This window comes from Ochlerotatus camptorhynchus, unplaced genomic scaffold, assembly GCF_037179485.1.
Source record: "Ochlerotatus camptorhynchus isolate MF236.1 unplaced genomic scaffold, CSIRO-AGI_Acam_v1.1 ptg000022l, whole genome shotgun sequence".
In the NCBI taxonomy this organism is placed as follows: Eukaryota; Metazoa; Arthropoda; class Insecta; order Diptera; family Culicidae; genus Ochlerotatus; species Ochlerotatus camptorhynchus.
In genome coordinates this window covers 7,737,501-7,759,095 of record NW_027040514.1, presented here as the reverse complement: position 1 = coordinate 7,759,095, position 21,595 = coordinate 7,737,501, and the positions used below count along the sequence as shown (strand labels likewise).

The following is a 21,595-nucleotide window of genomic DNA, read 5'->3' as shown; positions in this document are numbered from 1 at the left end:
GTCTACGGAGCTTACGCAGAAGTGATACGCAATTTGAGCTTATGTAGCATAGAATTTGTTCGGTGCGGTCGCGAAATCTTGAAATGATTGATGCGTTCTTTAAATTAACTAATTTGATACAAAGCTCAGTAGTAAATAAGTAGAATATCTAGGGAGGAAACCAAAATTAATCAACTTGGCAACATAGGTTATCACATTTATTTTGGTGGCACTCTTTAAATGATAACACTAGTTTACAGCATTTTTGAACTCGGTAAGGTGATGATCATTTCCAATGCAAAATCATACGCTGAATTCAATGCCGTGGTCAGAAAAAATTAAAGTAGAGCCATTTTTAAGATATACAAAAATTTTGATTTTTTGAATTTTGGACAAAAGTACGATTACTAAAATGTCAATATCTTTGGAACTAGTGCACCAATTTTAAATCTGTTTTTTTATGAAAATGAAGCTAAATAAATTTGCTATCGTTCACTAGAATATTATGTCTTAATTAAAAATTTAATTTTAAAGTCATTTAAAAATTTACAGCATTTTTTTTTTATTTTTCCTGCGAATTTTCCATAAAAATCTTGTTTTAATCAACAGTTTTAATGGGATAAAAAGATTCACAAAATCATTCCATAATTTATTCTTAAAGTCCATTCAAAACCGGAGAAAATGAGCCTTTAATGGATGAAATCGGTTGGAAATTGTCGAAGTTATGAGCATTTTTGTAAAACACTTAAAAATGTTGATGAAATACAACAGCTTTAGAGTTCCTTTTCTAGGTGTCGTTGTAAGCATCCAAATCGCATGTAAAGTTTTCATGGGAGATTCTTGTCTCTACATATCAATTTGATTAAGGCATATCAGGATTTAAAACCGAGTTGATACAAAAGAAATTTATTTAGGTTTTATTAAAAATGATTGAGAATCGAATGACTTTGTCTTCGATGTTTTGAACTTGTTTCTCGAATCAGAAACCAACAATAGTCACCCATCTTTGCTTCATCCCAAAACCCTTGGTAACGACGTTCCATCATCTTCATTTGTGCCGTGCTCATCACTCTCGTCACCAAGACTTTCCGGGAAAAAATCCATGTGAGAATGTAGGAAATGTATCTTCAAAGACATATTCACACCTGTGTTCAGTGAAATAAAAGGATTTGAAATTAATTATATGTAACAAAAACAATATTTTTGATTTATACCTATTTTCTCATAATTTTTGAGCAATTCATTGACGGCTTCCTCATAATCTGGGCTTCTGAAATTTCCTAAAAAGGTTGTGACAACACGCTGGAACGATTTCCACGCTTCTTCCTCATCTGGTGTCAAAACTGTATTGAATGCGGAATCATTGAGCAGTTTTTTGATCTGTGGGCCAACAAATACACCTTCCTTTATCTTTGCGTCAGATAAATTTGGAAATACTGATTTCAAGTACTGGAATGCCGGCCCTTCTTTTTGCAACGCTTTGACGAAAATTTTGAATAGCCCAAGTTTTATATGTAGTGGTGGAACCACAAGAGGATCATTTTTAACGTTGTCTTTACCAATTGTGAAATTATCCCGTTTTGGCCAATCTTTTCGGACGTAGTGTTCCTTACGAGCTCGACTGTCCCATTTACACAAAAAAACACATATATTTTGTGTATCCCTGTTGCAATCCAGTCAACATGGCAACCACTTTAAGATCGGAACAAATTTTCCAATTGTGTTGATTGTAATTTATCAAATTGAGCAATAGTGCCATTGATTCATACGTTTCCTTCATATTAACGGCATGAGCTAATGGAATAGAAGGTTTCTCATTCCCTTGATGCAGTAAAACGGCTTTCAAGCTCAACTTGCTGCTATCGATGAATAAACGCCATTCAGCTGGATCATATGGCTCACCAAACTCTTCAAACAAGCCGTTTACGTCATGGCAAAAACATGCCTTGTCCTTTGTAGAATAATATTTGTCAAATTTCTTGTGACGATTCCTGTGACAAGAAATTTTGACCTCCTTGCTCAGCATGTTGTGTTCTTTCAAGCGTGATGCCAGCAATTCCTCCTTCGATAAGTCGAGATCTCGCACCATTAAGTTATTCAAAAAATCAATTTACCTTGCGCCTGACATCCACCTAGCCAAGCACGTTTTGCACGAACTACATAATACTTTTGGAATCCACGGTTCGTCAAAGTCTCCAGGATCAATTTTAAAATAAAGCCTGTATGCAGTTTGCAACGAAGCAGTGAAATTGACCGATTTTGTAAATATATAGTTGCCACACGCGTAACAAAACTTTTGAGGATCATTTTTACACTTGAATTCACGTTTTGTCGTATACATCGTTAAGCAATGTTAAAGAAAGAAAGCTGTCAAATTGAGTTGGTTCCGTTAGGTTCTCGCCGAGCGGTCTCACAAACACTAGCGTAAATTATATTGTTGAAAATATTCCATTTAATTTTGCGTGACAGCTGGTAGTGTTAGTGAAATGCACCGTATGCGTACACGTCCGCAGAAAGGCTTACTGGAAGTGGTGCATGAACCTAGGAGCGGGACAACGGCCAATCTTGGAACATTCAATTTCCATGATTTTACAAAAAAATTCATAACTTCGACAATTTGATAAGCCTGTAATAAGCCTTTTTTTCTTGCTTCGGTTGCTTCGCACGGCGTTTGGAATTCGCGCGGTTTTCGTAACTTACATAGGGGAAATGGATGTAATGCCCCTAATTTGGGCCCATACATAAATTCAGCAATCGGCTAAATTTTCAATGACGACCAAAAATATTTATTAGAACCATCCCATCATCTAGATAAAATTTATAACTAGCAGATTTTTGGTGCTGGGCCCAATCTTAGATCCATAGGCCAACATTAGAGCCATTTCCCCTTATTTAGATATTTGGATTTACTTGTTCAATCGGTTTACTACGCGGATGTATCTACGCGCACACGTCACAGATTTTTTTCTATAACTATCTTGAAACAATACACACGGAATCCAGTGTTAAAGCTGCCAACATAGGCTAGTCCTTCTACTGTATTGTCAAAGATAGAAGCAACATTTATTCAAATGGGTCAAGTCTTGAAAACAAAGCTGTCACGCAGCTCCAGCTTGACACCCAATAAAAAAAACTCCCTTCAATATCGATATCGTTTCACTGTATCGTACAAGACCTTGCGGTGGGATGCAACGATTAACTATATGACATACGGTCCAAGAACTATTTGTAAATTTGCTTCACTTCTCCATTTGAACTAAGTCCAGCGATTTCTACCAGCCCAGGTACTCATCCATCGTACGTTTCGTTTCATTCGTTCAACTGATGGTCCAGTGGTTTTCCATTATTCTGTCCTATGCTTTGGTTATAATTTCGATGTTCAGTGCACGACACACACAAATTGCGGAAAATACCCAAAAGCTATCATAAATTTCCATTTGTGTGCCTGTGTGTGTGTGGAAAGTAGTGCGTTGCAACCGATGGTAATAGAGGGAACTGATTTCCAAAGATGATTCAATTCAGTACATAGGTATGGATCTTTGCTAGTACCTACATATGACTAAGCATGCAGTGATAGGAGCTAGATTTCCATTCCAAATTTAAAAGAAACTTATCTTATTTAAACTACCCCGCCACTATCAGAATTACGTTGATGCTTACGAAGCGGGTACGGCGCACCCCCGGTATCAACTGTTCGGGACCATCTTATGCAAATATTTTCGAAATGGTAGCCTTGTTTAGAATAAATATCGAACCGATTTCCCAGTTCGTAAATTCAAGCTTGAACTCGTTTGTATTGTTTTGATGGTTGGAGAAAAGTGAATGTAGAAATGACGCCAGTGCAGTGCTCAGCAGTCACTCACTGCTTCCGATGTTGGTAATTATTTTGATGCGTCATCACGTTTCAAGATAAGCCCGGTCTTGGCTTACTGTGCCTTGTTTTTGTGTATACGCGTTCGAATTAGAATTTACCGAACCGCGCAAATATAAACAGAGCAGTCCAGCATGATGTACATGTGAGAGTTTCGTAGATCAGAACTCTTGATGCTAACAGCTTCGTTTTCGTTTCAAACACAGTCAGGGATTGATCGGGCTGGCGATTGCTTTCAAGGTTTCTGAGCAACTTCAGATTGCAGGTGAAACTGAGTTGAATTCCAATGGAATCCTGAATAGGATTCAAAAGATTTGTTTATGAAAATTCATAAATATCTATGAGGTTCATTTCTAAGGAAATCTGAGAGAAAAATTTCAAGAGCATTCTGATGATAAGAATTCCAAGGTGGTTCGAAGGAGAATTTGGAGAGCATTGAAACGTAATTCTGAAACATAAGCACCATTGGATTTTTCGGAGATTACTTAGGGGTATGCTGAGTAGAATTACAATGAAATATGTGAAAAATTTCAAGGAAAACTTCAAAAAAATTCGGAACTAGAACATCAAACTTATTTTGAAGAGAATTCTACGTTATTTGTGAGGAGAACTGCAAGTAAATTTTAGGAAGAATTTCAAGAAAAGAAGGAGAAATCAAAAGAATACTGGAAAAAAAATCGATGAAAATTCTGAGGACAATACCAAATAAATTCTGAGAAGAACTACAAGGGAATTCCGAGGATAATTCTAAAGGATTTCTGTTTTTCTTGTTCTAGTTTCAACTAAATTATGAGGAAGATTCCAAGGGAATACTTAGATGAGTATCAAGTGTATGTCAAAGTTGTTCCGGTGATATTTTTTTTAGAGAATTTAAAGGAGACTTTCGGGAGCATTTCTAGGAATTTATTGAACTTGTCCTAGTAAATTCTGAGCAAGTTTGTATAGCGGATCACAACCTCCTGCTCCACACTGCTTTTTCGATCTGTATTGAAAAACAACTGTGAGAAGTTTGAACAAATTTGGTTACGATTCGGATTTGTGGAAAAATTGGTAACTTTGAATTGGTAACTTTGAAAATATATTATTAATTTGCTTGTCGAAAATTCAATCATTGCTTAATTTTGCTCAAACCTGCGACTTATATTAAGAAAACTGCAGCACATCTTATCCAAGACTGCAAATCGATTCGACTAAAACGTAATTTATCTTTTACGTGGGCCAAGGCCTCGGCGCATACTTACGGGCGTCTATACAAACGTTGTCCTAAAGTAAAATGCAAATGCAAACCTTTTGCGTCGAATCGATTTGTGGCCTTCAACCATAGAGGTAACTCTAAGACCACTGGGTCCCGAAGAAAATCATTATTATTTTTGGCTCACTCAGTACCAGAACAACGGTCCCAAGCAGTCCCAAGCTATTTCACTCACCCCTGCATGTTCTGCATGAATCCACACACCCCTGATGTTATCTGTCAAACTTTCATAGCGAATCAAAACAAACATAGTGTAGTAATAGAATTTCAACTAGAATAGGGTACGTTAATCGTTTGCTTGGGACCAATAGGCTACTAAAGTGGCGAGCCAATTTAAAATCGTTAGTTTCGTATTGATTGTTGCTTCAACCAACCGGTGAAAACTAACGATTTTAAATTGACTCACTACTTGACTAGCCTATTGGTCCCAAGCAAATCGATTAACGTACCCCATTCTAGTCGAAATTCTAGTACTACACTATGTTTGTTTTGATTCGCTATGAAAGTTTGACAGATAAAATGTAGTATTCGCATATAATTGTAATTTTTAGTTTGATTTTGTTATTTTTATATAGATACCCAACAAACATTGAATGTTTAATAAGAGCTTATTCAGGCAAAAACAAGCTTATTCAGCTGTTAAACAACAGTATAGTTGTATTAACTTGACGAATCATACCTTGAATATAGTAGTAGTTACAGTGTTGCATGATCTAACAACCACTGCCTGCAACTAGTGTTAGAAGGGCCGCAGGGTTGATCAAGGCTAACATAACTCTAACACTAAAATGATCCCGAAACTAACGCTCATGCATTGCATTTTTAGTTATACAGTAGTTTTGTCTTCCTACTTATTTATCGATTGTTTTTATACTTTTCTAATAGACTGCCTAAGTTTCTTTTTCTCTGTTTTCATTATCTGTTGGTATTGTAATTACATTATAGCCTGAACAATGCGTAAAGAGCAAATCGAAACATTGAACATCGCGTGAAAGTGGAACTTAATGAAGGCCTAAGTACTTCTTCGTAGTTTCTAGTTTTCGGATTTGAAAGATCGTCGGTTACAGTGGCTTGCTTACTGAGCAAAAAAACGCGTTCCCAGGTCCTTACATATCAAAGATATGTATGGTAAAATCGCTTGTGTATCGTGCATTTTGCGAAACTTGTTGTTGTCGTCGGTTCCGCGTTAAAATGGTTACAACAATTTAAGCAACGGTATGATGTGATATGAGGGGCTCGGTGGCCTTAGAGCAACCGTTTTTGCTTACTGAGCAGAACATCATAAATCTAATCTCAGGCCCATCCACATTCAAGAGTCGACAATCGTTTTATTTGGTAATATGACTACATGGTAATAACAGCAACTCGGTGATTAAAAAGGTGCTCGTCTGCCTAGTGGCAAACGTTTTTGCTTACTGAGCAGAAGAGATCGTTAGGACATCAATTCAGCTTATCGTTTACCAAAACGAACCCTGCTGCCAACCCAACCCTCTTATCCAACATTCCAGTGATTCCTCGTGGAAGTGCAGAGGTGTTCTTGGCTTCCATCAAAGGGAGTGTCATGTCAAAACAATCCTTCCCATTCCTTTCTTGACCTGTGTTCGGGTGCGGCCGGCGCTGGTATTGCCTAATTTGAAATCTCCAGTTTTTACACATTGAGGATTATTGCTAGTCGCAAGCATCGTCTATTGGTTCTCTGTGTAATTACAGCTGATCTGGCAATAACAGAGTAGCAACCGTGGGCGGTCAATCAAGCTCAATCTCAAGCTATGAAAGTTTGACAGATAAAATGGGAGGTTCGTGGATTTTCCTATGTTTCGAGGGGTGCATCGATTAGCTTGGGACCGAAGAGCGTACTAGAGCCAAGCCAAAAAGTTGAGCACGTTTCTTCGGGACCTTCTAGTCTTAGAGTTACCTCTATGCTTCAACTAAGTTGTTCTGCTTATTTTTTTTCAATCTATGTGTTTGATTCGATCAAAATAGAGATTGTTTTTTTTATAAGTTTTGTCAAGCAAATGAATTGTTTCTTTAAATTTCCCTAGATCATTACCAAATTCGGTCGAATTTGGCACAGTCTTTGGGGACACAGATCGAAAGAACATTGGGACCAGGAGGTTGTAAAGTTGACCCACCCTACTGAGCAGATTTCAGAGAGAATTCCGCGGATAATTTCTTTAAAAATTTAGAAGAATACTTGTCGAATGCTGAGGGTATACTGCCAGAATGATTGAGAATTTGATAAGATTTTCATAACGAATTTAGAGAGTATTCTGTAGAGATTTTCTTGAGTATTAAAGAGCAATTTATTTTGGAATATCAGAACCATACCTGTTTCTATCTATTAAGCGTGAGAGCATCTCACAACAGCAAAGCAAAAAATTTCCTGCATCTTAGATAGAGTCACCCCCCTCGGAATAAAAGGAAACGTTAAGTGTCCAATTGATATTGACGGAATCAATAATATTTTGATTTTGTTTTATTTCGAAATTGTCATAGTTACTTACTTACTTATCCTGGTCCGACATCCCTTAGGATTGCACCTGCATCACAATGGTACGCCAATTCACTCGATCCGTGGCTGCTTGTCTCCAATTTCTTGATTGTCCCACACTTCCAAGATCCTGTTCCTCTTCGTCTTGTACCGGCCGGATTCGAGGCAAGCACCATTTTTGCGGGATTGTTGTCCGGCATTCTTAAAACGTCCCGCCCATCGTACCCGTCCAGCTTTCGCAACATTCTGGATACAGGGTTCGCCATAGAGTTGCGCCAGCTCGTGGTTCATCCTTCGCCTCCATACACCGTTCTCACATATCCCGCCAAAGATGGTCCTAAGCACTCGTCGTTCGAAAACACCCAGTGCATCGTCCACGTCTCGTGCCCGTAGATAACTACCGGTCTTATCAGCGTCTTGTACATGGTACATTTAGTACGGAGGTGAAGTTTACCCGACCTCAGGGTCTTGTGGAGTCCGTAGTAAGCATGACTTCCGGCAATAATACGCCGACGAATTTCTCTGCTGCAGTTGTTATCCGACGTCACCAATGATCCGAGGTACACAAATTCATCCACCACCTCGAACTCATCTCCGTCGATTGTCACGCATCTGCCTATGCGAGCCCTATCCCGCTCGGTTCCTCCAGCTAAGATACTTTGTCTTCGACGTATTCACCTTTAATCCAACCTTCTCTGCTCCACGTTTCAGCCTGGTGTAATGTTCCGCCACGGCCTGAAACGTTCTTCCGACAATGTCCACGTCGTCAGCGAAGCTTATTGAAGATCGTGCCCCGCATGTTAAAACCCGCACATTTCATAACACCTTCTAGCGCAATGTTGAACAGGAGGCAGGAAAGACCATCGCCTTGTCGAAGTCCTTTGCGAGTTTCAAACGAGTCCGATAACGCACCCGATATCTTCACGCAGCACTGTACACCATTCATCGTAGCCCTGATCAGTCTGGTCAGCTTCCCGGGAAAACCGTTCTCGTCCATAATCTTCCATAGCTCTTCACGGTCAATAGTATCATAAGCGCCCTTGAAATCGGAGAATAGGTGGTGCGTAGGAACTTGATATTCACGACACTTTTGGAGGATCTGCCGCAACGTAAAGATTTGGTCCGTTGTCGATCGCCCGTCCACAAAACCGGCTTGATAACTTCCCACAAATCTGCATGCTATTGCGCAAGATGATCTGGGAAAGTACTTTGTAGGCCGCGTCAAGAATAGTGGTCGCTCGATAGTTCTCACATTCTAGTTTGTCGCCTTTTTTATATACTGGGCATATTACCATAGAGGTAACTCTAAGACCAGAAGGTCCCGAAGAAACGAGCTCAACTTTTTGGCTCAGCTCTGGTACTATCTTCGGTCCCAAGCTAATCGATGCACCCCTCGAAACATAGTAAAATTCACGAACTCCTCATTTTATCTGTCAAATTTGCATAGCGAATCAAAACAAACATAGTGTAGTACTAGAATTTATACTATAATGGAGTACGTTAATCGTTTGCTTGGGACCAATAGGCTATTCAAATAGTGAGCCCATTTTAAATCGTTAGTTTCCACCGGGTGATATTACTCCCTATTTCCACTCCTCCGGTAGCTGTTCTGTATCCCAGATCCTGACTATCAGTCGGTGCAGACAAGTGGCCAACTTATCCGGGCCCATTTTGATAAGTTCCGCTCCGATACCGTCTTTCCCAACTGCTTTGTTGTTCTTAAGCTGTCGGATAGCATCCTTAACTTCACCTATCGTGGGAGCTGGCATGTCCCCCTCATCCGCTGTACCGACGAAGCCATTCATCCTGCCGCCTTGGTCCTCCGCCTCTGCGCTGCCGTTCAGATGCTCATCGTAGTGCTGCTTCCACCTTTCAATCACCTCACGTTCGTCCGTTAAGATACCCCCTTCCTTATCCCGACACATTTCGGCTCGCGGCACAAAGCCTTGGCGGGATGCGTTGAGCTTCTTGTAGAACTTGCGTGTTTCTTGAGAACCATACAGCTGCTCCATTTTTTCGCACTACAGCTCTTCCAGGTGGTGCTTCTTATCCCGGAAAAGATGGGTTTGCTGTCTTCGCTTCTGTTTATATCGCTCCACATTAGGGCGGGTTCCTTGCTGCAGCATCGCCACCCGCGCTGCGTTCTTCTCGTCTAAAACCGTCTGACACTCTTCGTCGAACCAATCGTTCCGTCGATTCTGCTCCACGAACCCAACGGCGCCTTCAGCAGCGCTGTTAATGGCTGCTTTCACGTTGCTCCAGCAGTCCTCAAGAGGGGCTTCGGTGAGCTCTCCCTCATCCGGCAACGCTGCGTCGAGGCATTGAACGTACTCAGTTGCGACTTCGGGCAGCTTCAGTCGCTCCAGATTGTACCGAATGTTGTTGGCAACGGAAAGTTTTTGGCGCACCTTGACCATAGTAGTGGTCCGCCGCGATAGGTCCCGACGTCGATAATGTCCGAGGAGTGCCTTCCGTCGATCAAAACGTGGTCGATTTGGGATTCTGTATTTACATTGCTTGCTTCCTGTACTTTTGTGTTTTTACGGCTAGCTTGTAGGGCCTGCACCAACCCCTATTGTCCAGCCGGGGGACCATCGTGCACAGCACTGTTTCAGCGTTGCCAGATTGTTTTAAAGCTTATCGGTACCAAAGGTATTAAAAAATCGATATTTACTATTTATTTAATTTTATATTTTTGCCGTTTTAGAAATCGAAAATTTTAATGACGACTGGGATTTGAGGGGAATTGCTTTGTCGCCGTCAATTTCTTAGTCTTAAAACACTCTTTATTTTTTTTAATGGAATTTTTAAAATTATCGTTGTCCTCAAGTGATGATCAAAATTGTGAGCAAGCAGTGTTTTTTTTTCAATTAAATATCATTAAATGAAACCAAAACATGGAAAATCAGTCACAACAACGACAAACAATATTTTCCCTTGAAAAAAGCCACAACCCATGGCCGAAATGTCCGGCAGATTAAATCGTAGTCGTTGCAGTGTTTTAAGACTGAGAAAGCCGTTCATCAAAGGAATTTTTTTTTAACTACGATCGGAAAATTCCGGAGAAAAACTCTGGGGAATGTTTGAATTAGCTTCTGAATGGAGCTGAAAAAACATCCAGAGAAAGACGAAAGAAGCTCTCCTGGATGAAGTTCGAGGAAAACTGGAAAACATCCGGGAAACTTCCAAGACACGAATTGAGAAATTTGTGGCGAAAATTTAAATAAACTATCGGAAAAAATCGGATGTCACATCCAAAGGAAGCCAGAAAAGTTTCGGAAACGGAAGTAAATTTTCAGAAGTAGCAATTTCCAGGGAAAGCCAGAAGAAGCTCGGAATAACCTTCCAATAGAAGTCGAACATCAAAAAACCTATGGCTTATGGTCAAACTTCCAGAAGAAGACGAATGAAATTTCTGGGAGAATTAATTGAACTTCCTGGAGAAGACGAAAGAAACTTCATGGAGACTCTGACAGAAACTTCCTAAGGTAGACTGGAAGAAAGTCGGAAGCCAGAGCGCTTGCGCAACAGTCGAAAGAAACAAGGACATAATTCCGGGATAAAGAGATTACTGAGGGATGTTCTAATGATCCAGAAAATTTTCCTGATATTCATAAAACATCCCCGAAGACTCCACAATTTCCCTGAAGTTTTCGGAACATTCCTGAAATGCACTTAAGAATATTCCTTAATTCCTCGAAATTCCTTAAAAGTTTTTTTTTTAATTTTCCTGAAATTAGGGGCTGTTATGGAGTTCTCTGGTCATCCGCGAAGAGCTCGGAACTTCCTTGATTATAATAAGGCTATCGGAATATATCTTATCATCTTTGAAGGTCTCTAGATTTTCTTGAAGATTACGAAATCTTCTAAGTCTTCTCACAATTTTCTTGAATTGATTGCAACATCAGCATTGAAGTTCTCTGATCTTCCCGAATTTTTTAATTTTTAAAAATTATCGACACTGCCATTAAAAAGCATAGAACTTCCCATAAAATGTTCTAATGTTCATGCAACATGCCTTACGTTTCCTAAATTTGCATGAGCCCCCTGCTGAAGTTTTCGGAAATTGCCTGAGTTTCTCGGAATTCCTTTATAATTTCAGCAATTTCATTGAAATTAATTAATCTGTCCTGATGTTCTCTGAGCTTCCTAAAGTTCCTGAAGACCATTAAATTTCCCTGAAGTTCTTTGGACTTATGAAGTTTCCAAAATATTTATGATGTTTCCTTAAGTTTTCGAATATTAACAGAGGTTAATGAAACTGTCTTTAATTTATCGAAACTTACACAAAAGTCTAGACTTTTCTGAAGTATCAGAACTTCTTAAATGTTCCTGCAGCTAGTGTGGATCCGCAATAAAAATCTGATAGCATCCTTGAAGTTCCGGGAAAGTAAAAACAACTGGCGGGAGAAGATGAAAGAATCATTCGAGCGAAGGCTGAAGAAACTTCCAAGGTAAGGTGGAAGAAAATTCAAGGAAAGTTGGATGAAACTTCAGGAAGTTTAAAAATGAATAAGATTTCCGGAAGTTAAATAACGTTTAAAACATATTTCTCGATTCCCTAGGAATTACCGGAAAGAGCCATCGACTATTTCTCGATTGATGGGTAGCCAAAAACGGTGAGAAAATGCAAACTTTAGTCGAAAGAGTATCAAGCATAAGGCATCTAGAGATGATTGTTTAGAATTTAAAAGGCTCAAAAAAATATGAGGTACTCAAAAAGATACAAGTCTCTAACAAAAAATGTCTCCGAAATTCGAGCGCGGGCAGGCAATAATAATTTTGATTATTTAAAAAAAATCGGTATAAAATCTCAAAAATCGGTATTCTGAGGAACCTTATCTGTGTATCGGTATCTAGTTCGGAAATCGGTATAAATACCGATAAATCGGTATATATGGCAACGCTGGTTTAGAGTCCTACGCTGGCACCAGGACGTTGATCAGCAGCTCCTAACATGGAGAACAGACGCTCGAAGACTGCACTCTCCGGATAGAGGAGACCCCCACCCTGTCAGCATACGACCAAGGTCCCACCGGAGTTGGTTACCCGATCTTCCCTATGGTTACTCGTACCCCAGCCGGCACCGCGGGGAGGTAGGAGTTATTGGACAAGAGGCTAAGGACCGCTAGTGGGGTCTATTTTATACCTGCAGATACGCGAAGTATCAATGGTACGCATTGTCCAGCTCCATAATCAATAGGATGGGTCATTATGATCATTTTTTCTGAACAATGTTTATTTGGTTCCATTCGGGGTCCCAAACAACTGTGCAAAATTTGGGGACGATTGGTTGTAACCCGGCTTACCGCATTGCGTTTGAAATTTGTATGGAAATTAGTATGGGAAAACCTATTTTTTTGCATCTTTATTATTAGGGACCACAGCCCAGAAAGTGCCTAACAACTTTGCTAAAGGATGTATGGTGCTGCAATGTATCTAAAAAAAGTTATAGCTGTTCAAAGATCAATGGTTCGAATTTAATTTCAAAAATCCCTTTTTTCTGCCAACACTGTCGGTGTACCAATGAAAGTCAGACTCCAAACTGAAATAACTTCGGAGTTTCTTATCTTATCGATTTGGTATGTTCAGATGAATTATTCAAAAACAATTTTTCAATCTCATAGGCATATTAAGTTATGAGGGGGGCTAACTATACCCCCGCCCCTCACTCATTTAAATGGAAGTAAAGTTTCAAACTGCAATAAATCCGGTGTTTCTGATCTTTTCAAGTGTGTTCAAAAACATGAACTCCATTTAATAGGCGTAGTTATATATGGGGGGGGGGGGGGGCTTACTATATCCTTTCCGCCGCTCACTTATACCAATGAAAGTAAAGATAAAGACTAAAATAACTTCGGAGTTTCCCATCTCTCGAGTTGTTCGGATGGGTTATTCAAAACCATTTGCTCAATCTCATAAGAGTAGTTGTAAAGCGAGTACCCCCAGTCAGGCATACCAAAAGTACTGCCTCATGACAGTATTCCAACGGCTGTCGCTTTCTTTTCCCTACGACAGCCTTGAGATTGAGCTATAAGCGACAGCCCACAGTGAGGCTGTTATACGACATGCAACGTTGCCGTCTTGTGCAGTACACGACAGCTCGTTCTTAGTCATGTATTTTGTTCGTTCGGCTATGACAGCCTCGGATGGTCATTCGTAACGTTCCTCGTACATACAACAAGCAGTCCGTCGAACTGCCGATTCGTTGCTGCTGTCTTTGAAATTTTGTTTGTATGTCGTAAGGCTGCTACTACACTACCAGTGTGGCGCCGGAGCTCGTTCGGTTGCTATCACGTTCGTGCTGCCCATTGCAAAATTTTCATCCGATATTTTTTTTAAAAACGCGCGGTCTCCAGCGAAAAATATAAGCCTACCCGACACCAACCTGACTTCTACCAAACCTCAACCCGATGTTGACCCGACATTGACCCGACATAAACACAAAATTGACCCGACATTTGGCCGACGTCGACCATAAATTGACCTTACATTGATCCGACATCGGGCTGACATATCTGTTCGGGATCATTCTTCTGGGTTTCTCCCATACTCCACTGCCGTATATCAATTGTATATAATGTCTCGTGACAGCCTTTTCGTGACGCCACTTGGGTAAGCTGAGGGATGTCGTCGGTTTGTGAAGGCTGTTATGACGACAGAAACATTGAGAACCTGGTCATAAAGAAATGTATAAATACAGCCCATTCGGTTCACTACGTTCCAAGCACGATGATTTTAGCAAAGCGGGTATAGATGCGACTTTTCTAATACAGCTTTCATTCGTTCGTGCGTGCGCTGTTGCCAATACACTTCGAATTACGGTACGGTAGCAAGCGGCAGTAAAGCACACAAAGCAACAGTCAATTCAGGTATAAACCAACTGTCGCGAGAAGGCTGTACTATTTGGAAGCCTGCCCCCAGTCCCTTCCTTACTCTTTGGTGCAATGTACAACGTCAGATATATTCACACAAATGTCATTGGATTGTAATGATTATATTTCATTTTAATATATTCTACGATTTCTCAGGGTACTTTTTTCAATGCTGTTTTATCACCTGAAGCAATTATTGCTGTTGAACTAGGTCTCGGTGAAGCAACTCGTTGTATCGCATTAACATAATCGGTATCATTTCTCCACTCGTTTGCCGGTTTTTGCATGAAGCCGAAAAGGAATCAGCACTGTTAGAAATGACGTTTGACTTTGGAGCCCAACTGAAACGTAGCTCACTTAAAGATAGCCCAACAAGCGAAATCCAACTGTTCCTGTGTCTGAGACGAAACTGGTGAAGACAGTTTTCGTTTTCTCCTGTTTTTTATTTTTATTTTTGATGTACGACTACTTCTGTGTTTTCTATATGCGGTTTAATATTTCAAATAAAAGCTTTATAAAGAAATTTAAAATTTTACAACTGCTAATAATTCAAACAACATCTCCTCACTAAACAAATGAACGGACAAGTGGATATTAAATATTTACACTACAACGTGATGGCGTCTTACAATCAACTGCGAAACCATTGACTTTTCAATGTCTCGGCATAAACTAAAACAATATTTTAACTCCATACGAAATCATAGCTCGTAACAAGTAAATATAGAATAGCAGATAATATTTTTTTATATATTCTTAAGAAAAACAAATTTGTATATGTATTTGTACTAGCAGTGGCGTTTCCTTAACCTCAATCTTCCTGTGTACCAACTCTCAAAACATAAACAATTATCAAAATATTGCTTGCAATGGATAGATATCGATTAAACTAGAAGATTAAGTGTATTTTTCAACCGATTCGAGCATGAATATGGCATTAAATCTGGTTTTGAAAGTTAGTGCACAGGTAAAAAGTGAGGTTACGGGACGCCACTGTGTACTAGTTCTACATCGGTTGATGAAAATAAATAAACAATTTTTGTTTTAAAAACTGCATATAATAAGCCCCCCCCCCTTCCGCTCTCTAACTACGCTTATGAGATTGAGCAAATGTTTTTCAATAATTCAACCTGAACATACCAAATCGATAAGATAAGAAACTCCGAAGTTATTTCCGTTTGAAACAATTGATATTACCCCCCCTCTCCAACTACACATATGAGATAGAGCTATTATTTTTGAATAATTCATCTTAATATACCAAATCAGTAAGATAAGAAACTCCGAAATTATTTCAGTTTGGAATCTGACTCCCATTGGTACACCGGCAGTGTTGGCAGAAAAAGGGATTTTTGGTGTTTAATTCAAACCATAAATATTTGAATAGTTATAACTTTTTTAAATACACCGTACTTCCTTTGGCAAAGCTGTTAGGCACTTCCTCGACTATATTTGTACATACTTAGTTGCATTGTTCATGCTAAATTGTGTTCTTTAGGGATAACAATCCAAAAAAGTTGGTTTTCCCATACTAATTTCCATACAAATTTCAAACGCAATGCGGAAAGCCGAGTTACAACCAATCGTTCCCAAATTTTGCACAGTTGTTTGGGTCTCCAAATGGAACCAAAAAAGGGTTGTTCTCGATTGATGAGGTAAAGTTTGCGTTTTTCCATATAACGATGACCCACTCTAATAATCATAGACCTATCACAAATTGTCAGAGGTTTCGAAAAAAGTGCTAGACGCAATATTCTAGCTTTTTTACTTCGAGATCTTTAATTTTTTTTATTGGCCTAGAATGTCAAAAAATGATATAGGAAAATGTTTAAGCTCTTGACATTTTTTCAAAGGTCAGAAATTTGAAGAAAAAAAAATGACACCTGGTAGTTTTAGTATTTGTACAAACACCGAGAAAAAAATCATGTCACAGAATCTTGAGATCCTTTTTCAGTTCAATAAGTTGTATTGTATTTCAATATGTATTTTTTACAATACCTTTCTTTAATAAATTTGTAATGGTTATTTTGCTTAACGACGTGTAAGGGGTATCATCCAAACCATTTGTGGAAATGTACGATAATTTGGGTTATTGTTCGTTTATGATATTTGTTTATTAGGGTTGTCTCTCCTTTCTCTTATCCTTCACCTATGCATCTAGCTTCTATGTTAAGGATAACCCTTATTTAATATTCGGCTGATTTAAATCGACTCGCATAAGTCATTATCTAAGAGCCATCTCATCTTTGTCTATTTGATTGCTGCATGGAAGGTGTACAATTGGTTACCAAAATTACACTGGCGACCAGGCTTAATGCCCCCTCCAGCATTGCACAATAATAATTATTAGTTAGTTAGTTAGTTATCTTTATTAAGGAGACTTTCAGCCGACCCTTGGTTCGTCTCCGGTGAATAATAATTAAATTGTATTGTATTTATTTTCCGTACTAATAATCAGGTAATACGGAAAGTAATTTCCAGGTCCAGGTTTTAGAAAAACATACTTAGAGGAAAGTTTCAATACTTGAGTATGAAATAATTTCAATGTTTCGAATAATAAAATTTCAAAGTAAGTGAGGCATATTCGAAAGACTTATGATAAAAAAAACACCAGGCATGGAAAATCACTTGCATTCATTTCATACATTCATTTACATTCATTTGCCTCTAACTTTTTTCATCAACAGCATTCCGTAAAATGATGTATTGAGCTTTTGTAGGTGTTGTTATTTGCTAAAACTTTTGCTCATAACTCAAATCTGTATCTCTTATGCATCACGAACTAGAGCGGGCAGAACTTTTTGCTGTTTTTCAGTGAATGTAAAATACATTCACTGAAAAACAGTAGTGGCTTCTGTTCGCTCTGGTTCGTCATGCATAAGAGATACGGATTTGACTTGTTAACAAAAGTTGTAGCTAATAACAAAACCTACAAAAGCTCTATACATAATTTTGCAGAATGCTGTTGAAGAAAAAAGTTAGAGGCAAATGAATGTAAATGATTGCACGAAATGAATGCAAATGATTTTTCATGCCTGAAGAACACTTTAGTACAAATATGCATACACTACCGACGAATCTTGGAAACGCTTCAAGAACGTTATTCACAGGAGTATTTGAACGTGAAAAACGTTTGTGCAGATAAATTCAGAATTTCTCCAACCCTGCTACGGACGCTCTCTCTTCTCTCTTTTTTTTACATATTTCTCTCGCTCTAGCGAGAGAACAAGGTTTCTCTCTATCTCTTCGTTCTGCATGATTCCTCGAGTATTCTTTCAAACGAACCAATGACAATTAATGAGTGTCAAATTGGACGTGTTCTACATGATACTAGATTCCCTTTCGCAGTTTTCAGAATTAAACACCTAACACCGGAAAAGTGACTGGTCCCTTACTTACAATCTTAAATTGGTTTTCCATGCCCCGAATTTAGAAAATAAGCACCAATCATCATGCTAGACAGACAAAACGTCCTAAGGAACAATCAAGCACCCATCATTCTAAACTGTACCCTGGATTGGATAATTGCTTACCCATGATTATCTTCAATAAATTATAGTAAATTTAAATGGGTGTTTTGTACCACATTCAATGACAAAAGAGCAACAGTTTGCAACGATTAATTCGATTTGTTTACATTTGTTACTTAGGATCTTTTGGAAAAGTACTCGACATTTGTCCACCTCGTGCAAGCTCAACGAGAAACGAGAGGATCCGCAATCTGATAGCAGCCAGGCGAGTCCTACGCTCTTCTGCAACTACCTACCTACCTATCATCAGAAACGCCAAACCAGCTCAGCTGTGCGATGAATGCTCACCAACCACCAGTCGTTCGGTTCAGTTCGCGTTTGTCAGCCGTTCGAGATGGATGTAATCGTGGGTAACAGTTTGGTGGCTACGACCGGTCAAGCGGTAACCATGGCCGGTGGCGGCAGTGGCAGTGGCGGTGCATTGGCACAATCATCAGCGTCCCGGTCGCTGCGAGTGCGCACATCGAGCCAAAGTGGAAAATTTAACGACGGTGGTGCTTTAAGTGAAATTCAGCTTTGTCCCAGTGTGATGTCCGAGGATACCAAGAAGATGCTTCCGCCGACGACGGAAACCATCCAAACCAAACCGTTCCCGATACGAGGTGAGTCTTCCAAGGGGCCGCCAGCCATGTCCCATGTGTGTACAGAAATTGACCTCAACAACCGGCGAATGGTGACGACTACTGCCTACTTGTTGTAATCACAGAATGCAGAATAACACCAATCGCTGGGTATTGTCTATGACTGAGAAGCCGCGTGGATCGAGCAGCGGCGACTGAGCAGCAGCAGAGAGGTGGAGTTGCATCGTACGATATTTTCTTCCATTTTCTTGCTCCCACCCCCCCTCCCCGGCTCGTCGTAGAAGCAAGAATTGTTGCTCTCGATGGCGTTGACTGCAATCAGTGGTCTAGATTGCAATTAAAAGAAATTAATAACTATCACGCGAATTCACGACGGCGACCGATGATGATGGCCACCGTGACAGTTGGCATAGTAAACGGGTTTGATTTTGCTTTAATTAGTTAGTAAACATCTCCACCTGTGGTCTAAGTGGTCGCAGGGCGAGGGGAATGCTATGGCAACCGCCAGTGGTGCACGTTTCAAGCAATAAGCAGCAGGTGAGCGCCGCGGCAGAAGAGAAATTTTAGTTCCGAAATAATTCGCGATGGTGGGAATGGTGGAAAAGTGACGGAATTGGCATTGAAATGAAGCAACGAGTGTGCAAAAATAGAACAACATTTTCTTTCCCTCTCGGCAACCCGCGTTTGCCTACCTACCTGTGGGTGTGGTGGTGTGGATCTAAGATGGTTTCTAAACATCAGGAAGGGGTATGACGAAATGGGGAGATATACATTCGGTTTCTATCGATGCCATTGCATATTGTTAGGTTTTATTTTTTTTCTTAGTTCTGGGATCGACTTGACTTTGTTGCAGTGGAAAACGTGGCTCACAAGGCATGACACATTGTTGTGCAGTTTAATGTTTACCGACCGGTTCAATTTAGAACTGGCTGTTGGATTGTTGTGTAGAAGATATGTAGGATGAAACATCTGGTTAATGTGTTTATTCGGTGATTTCTTGTGATGCTTCGCCCGCACACTGATTTTAAAACTATCTTGTAATTCAGTGGCCAACATAATGCCAAGTATGATACAGATCTATTGGTAGCATTTCAATTGACATTCATACTACCGAGTCTGCAAACGCCGTGGGGAAGCTGTGACACGGCATGCCTGTCCTGTTGCCGAGAAGCGAGCTTGTTCACAGCAGCGCCACGGAGTTTGATTGATTGATTGATTTCTTTATTATCCACGGAGTTTGCAGGCTCGGTAGTATGACTATTAATTGAACTATGATTTTAAAAGAAGATTCCAGTGTGTATTCATTTTACAATTTTTAAACTTCTACGGATTTTTCAAAACATGCCCGAGTCGTGAGACGAAGAATTGCTGGATATAGTTTTGTTTTTCAAGAAATTCTGAAAAATATATAATTTAGGAATAGTGCTGGAGCAACTCAAAAAAATATGAAGAGCTTTGATTGATTGATTGATTTATCTTTATTACCTCCAATGAAGAGCTTTGAGTGGGTTGGTTTATTTCCTTTAAATTCCGTTATAATTGCTTATCTTTTGACAGATACGCGTATTTCGTCTACTACTTGCAGACTTCATCAGTGCCAAGTACTCTACACCACTTGGCAATTCTCCAAATCGGAACACTGTTCCTATAGAAGCGGACGATGGCGGTAGTTGCTAACTTTGGTTCCTTTAATAGTGGAATCCATTGGTTACTAGAAACTGCAACTATAGGTAGATTAGGAATACATAAGGATTTACATCAGATTCTGTTTGTCTGTAGAGTAAATGTAAACAGACACAAAAAATAAGATTTTGTCTCGAGAGCTTCCAAGACAAGTCGAACGAAATCGAACAGATTTTAATTTTAGTCCTCAGCCCTTCATTATCACTTTTTTGGAAGAGCTATCAATCCATGTCTAAGCAATGTGTATAACTCAAGAAACTTGTTTTGATGTAAACAAATATTTTTTTAATACTAATAATTCCTCAAAAAGCTTGCTTAACCCATTAACGCCTAGATTATTTCACATTCATAATGAATACTGGAGAACTTTGATATAGCCTATGAATTGTTTTAGCGACATTGAAAATCTACGATCTCAATTTTTATTATTTTTGTTTTCGCCTGCTCGGCAATTTTTTGCCGAGCTTTGCACAGCCTAGTGCTCTGTATTAAATTTTACTGAGATCCCAGCAAACATGACGTTTTACCCTTCTTACAAAGAAGGGTATAGATATCACTTGACAAACCGACTATCGATCCGAGGCCCGGAGGGCCGAGTGTCATATACCATTCGACTCAGCTCGACGAGATCCGAACATGTCTGTGTGTGTGTGTGTGTGTGTGTGTGTGTGTGTGTGTGTGTGTGTGTGTGTGTGTGTGTGTGTGTGTGTGTGTGTGTGTGTGTGTGTGTGTGTGTGTGTGTGTGTGTGTGTGTGTGTGTGTGTGTGTGTGTGTGTGTGTGTGTTGTGTGTGTGTGTGTGTGTGTGTGTGTGTGTGTGTGTGTGTGTGTGTGTGTGTGTGTGTGTGTGTGTGTGTGTGTGTGTGTGTGTGTGTGTGTGAGTGTGTGTGTGTGTGTGTGTGTGTGTGTGTGTGTGTGTGTGTGTGTGTGTGTGTGTTTTTTTTTGGCAAGGAGGAAACCTTCAAAAAGGCCATCGTGCCACCGCTTGACGACTGGGCGCACAGTCGCGGTGACACGGTGTGTGGGATTCTTACCGCACTAAAACCTCCTTAGACGCCTTGCCCTTTTCCCCCGGAACCACTTGTCGTATTACTTCGGAGGGGGCCGTGCATTACGCACCTCACTTTACCTCAGCTAATTGGCGCTTCCAGTTCGCTGATCGTCTCTCCAATTTGTGAGCCATTTATCTCCCAGCGTCACGTTCTACTCGGTTATCCCTGGTGGTGGATACAGCCTACTCTGACGGAGAGTTCTCCCGGCTTCGGCTTTCAGTTCGCACTTGTGTGAGCACATTACTACTTTCTAGTTGGTCTTCCCGCCATTTTCGCTGCAGCG

At 39.9% G+C, this 21,595-nt stretch overlaps 1 protein-coding gene across 4 annotated transcripts in view; it reads left to right on the top strand.

Annotated features, from left to right (window-relative positions):
* The first annotated feature begins 18,297 nt into the window (after positions 1 to 18,297).
* Positions 18,298 to 21,595, top strand: part of Pfrx (6-phosphofructo-2-kinase) — a 98,663-nt gene continuing 95,365 nt past the window's right edge. For 3 of the 4 annotated variants that reach the window (XM_065227267.1, XM_065227257.1, XM_065227249.1), the window contains exon 1: positions 18,298 to 18,600. In XM_065227267.1, the coding sequence (XP_065083339.1) occupies positions 18,333 to 18,600 (268 nt within the window). In that variant the 5' untranslated portion in view covers positions 18,298 to 18,332. The remainder of the gene's footprint in view (positions 18,601 to 21,595) is intronic. The other variant, XM_065227277.1, reaches the window with a different exon arrangement.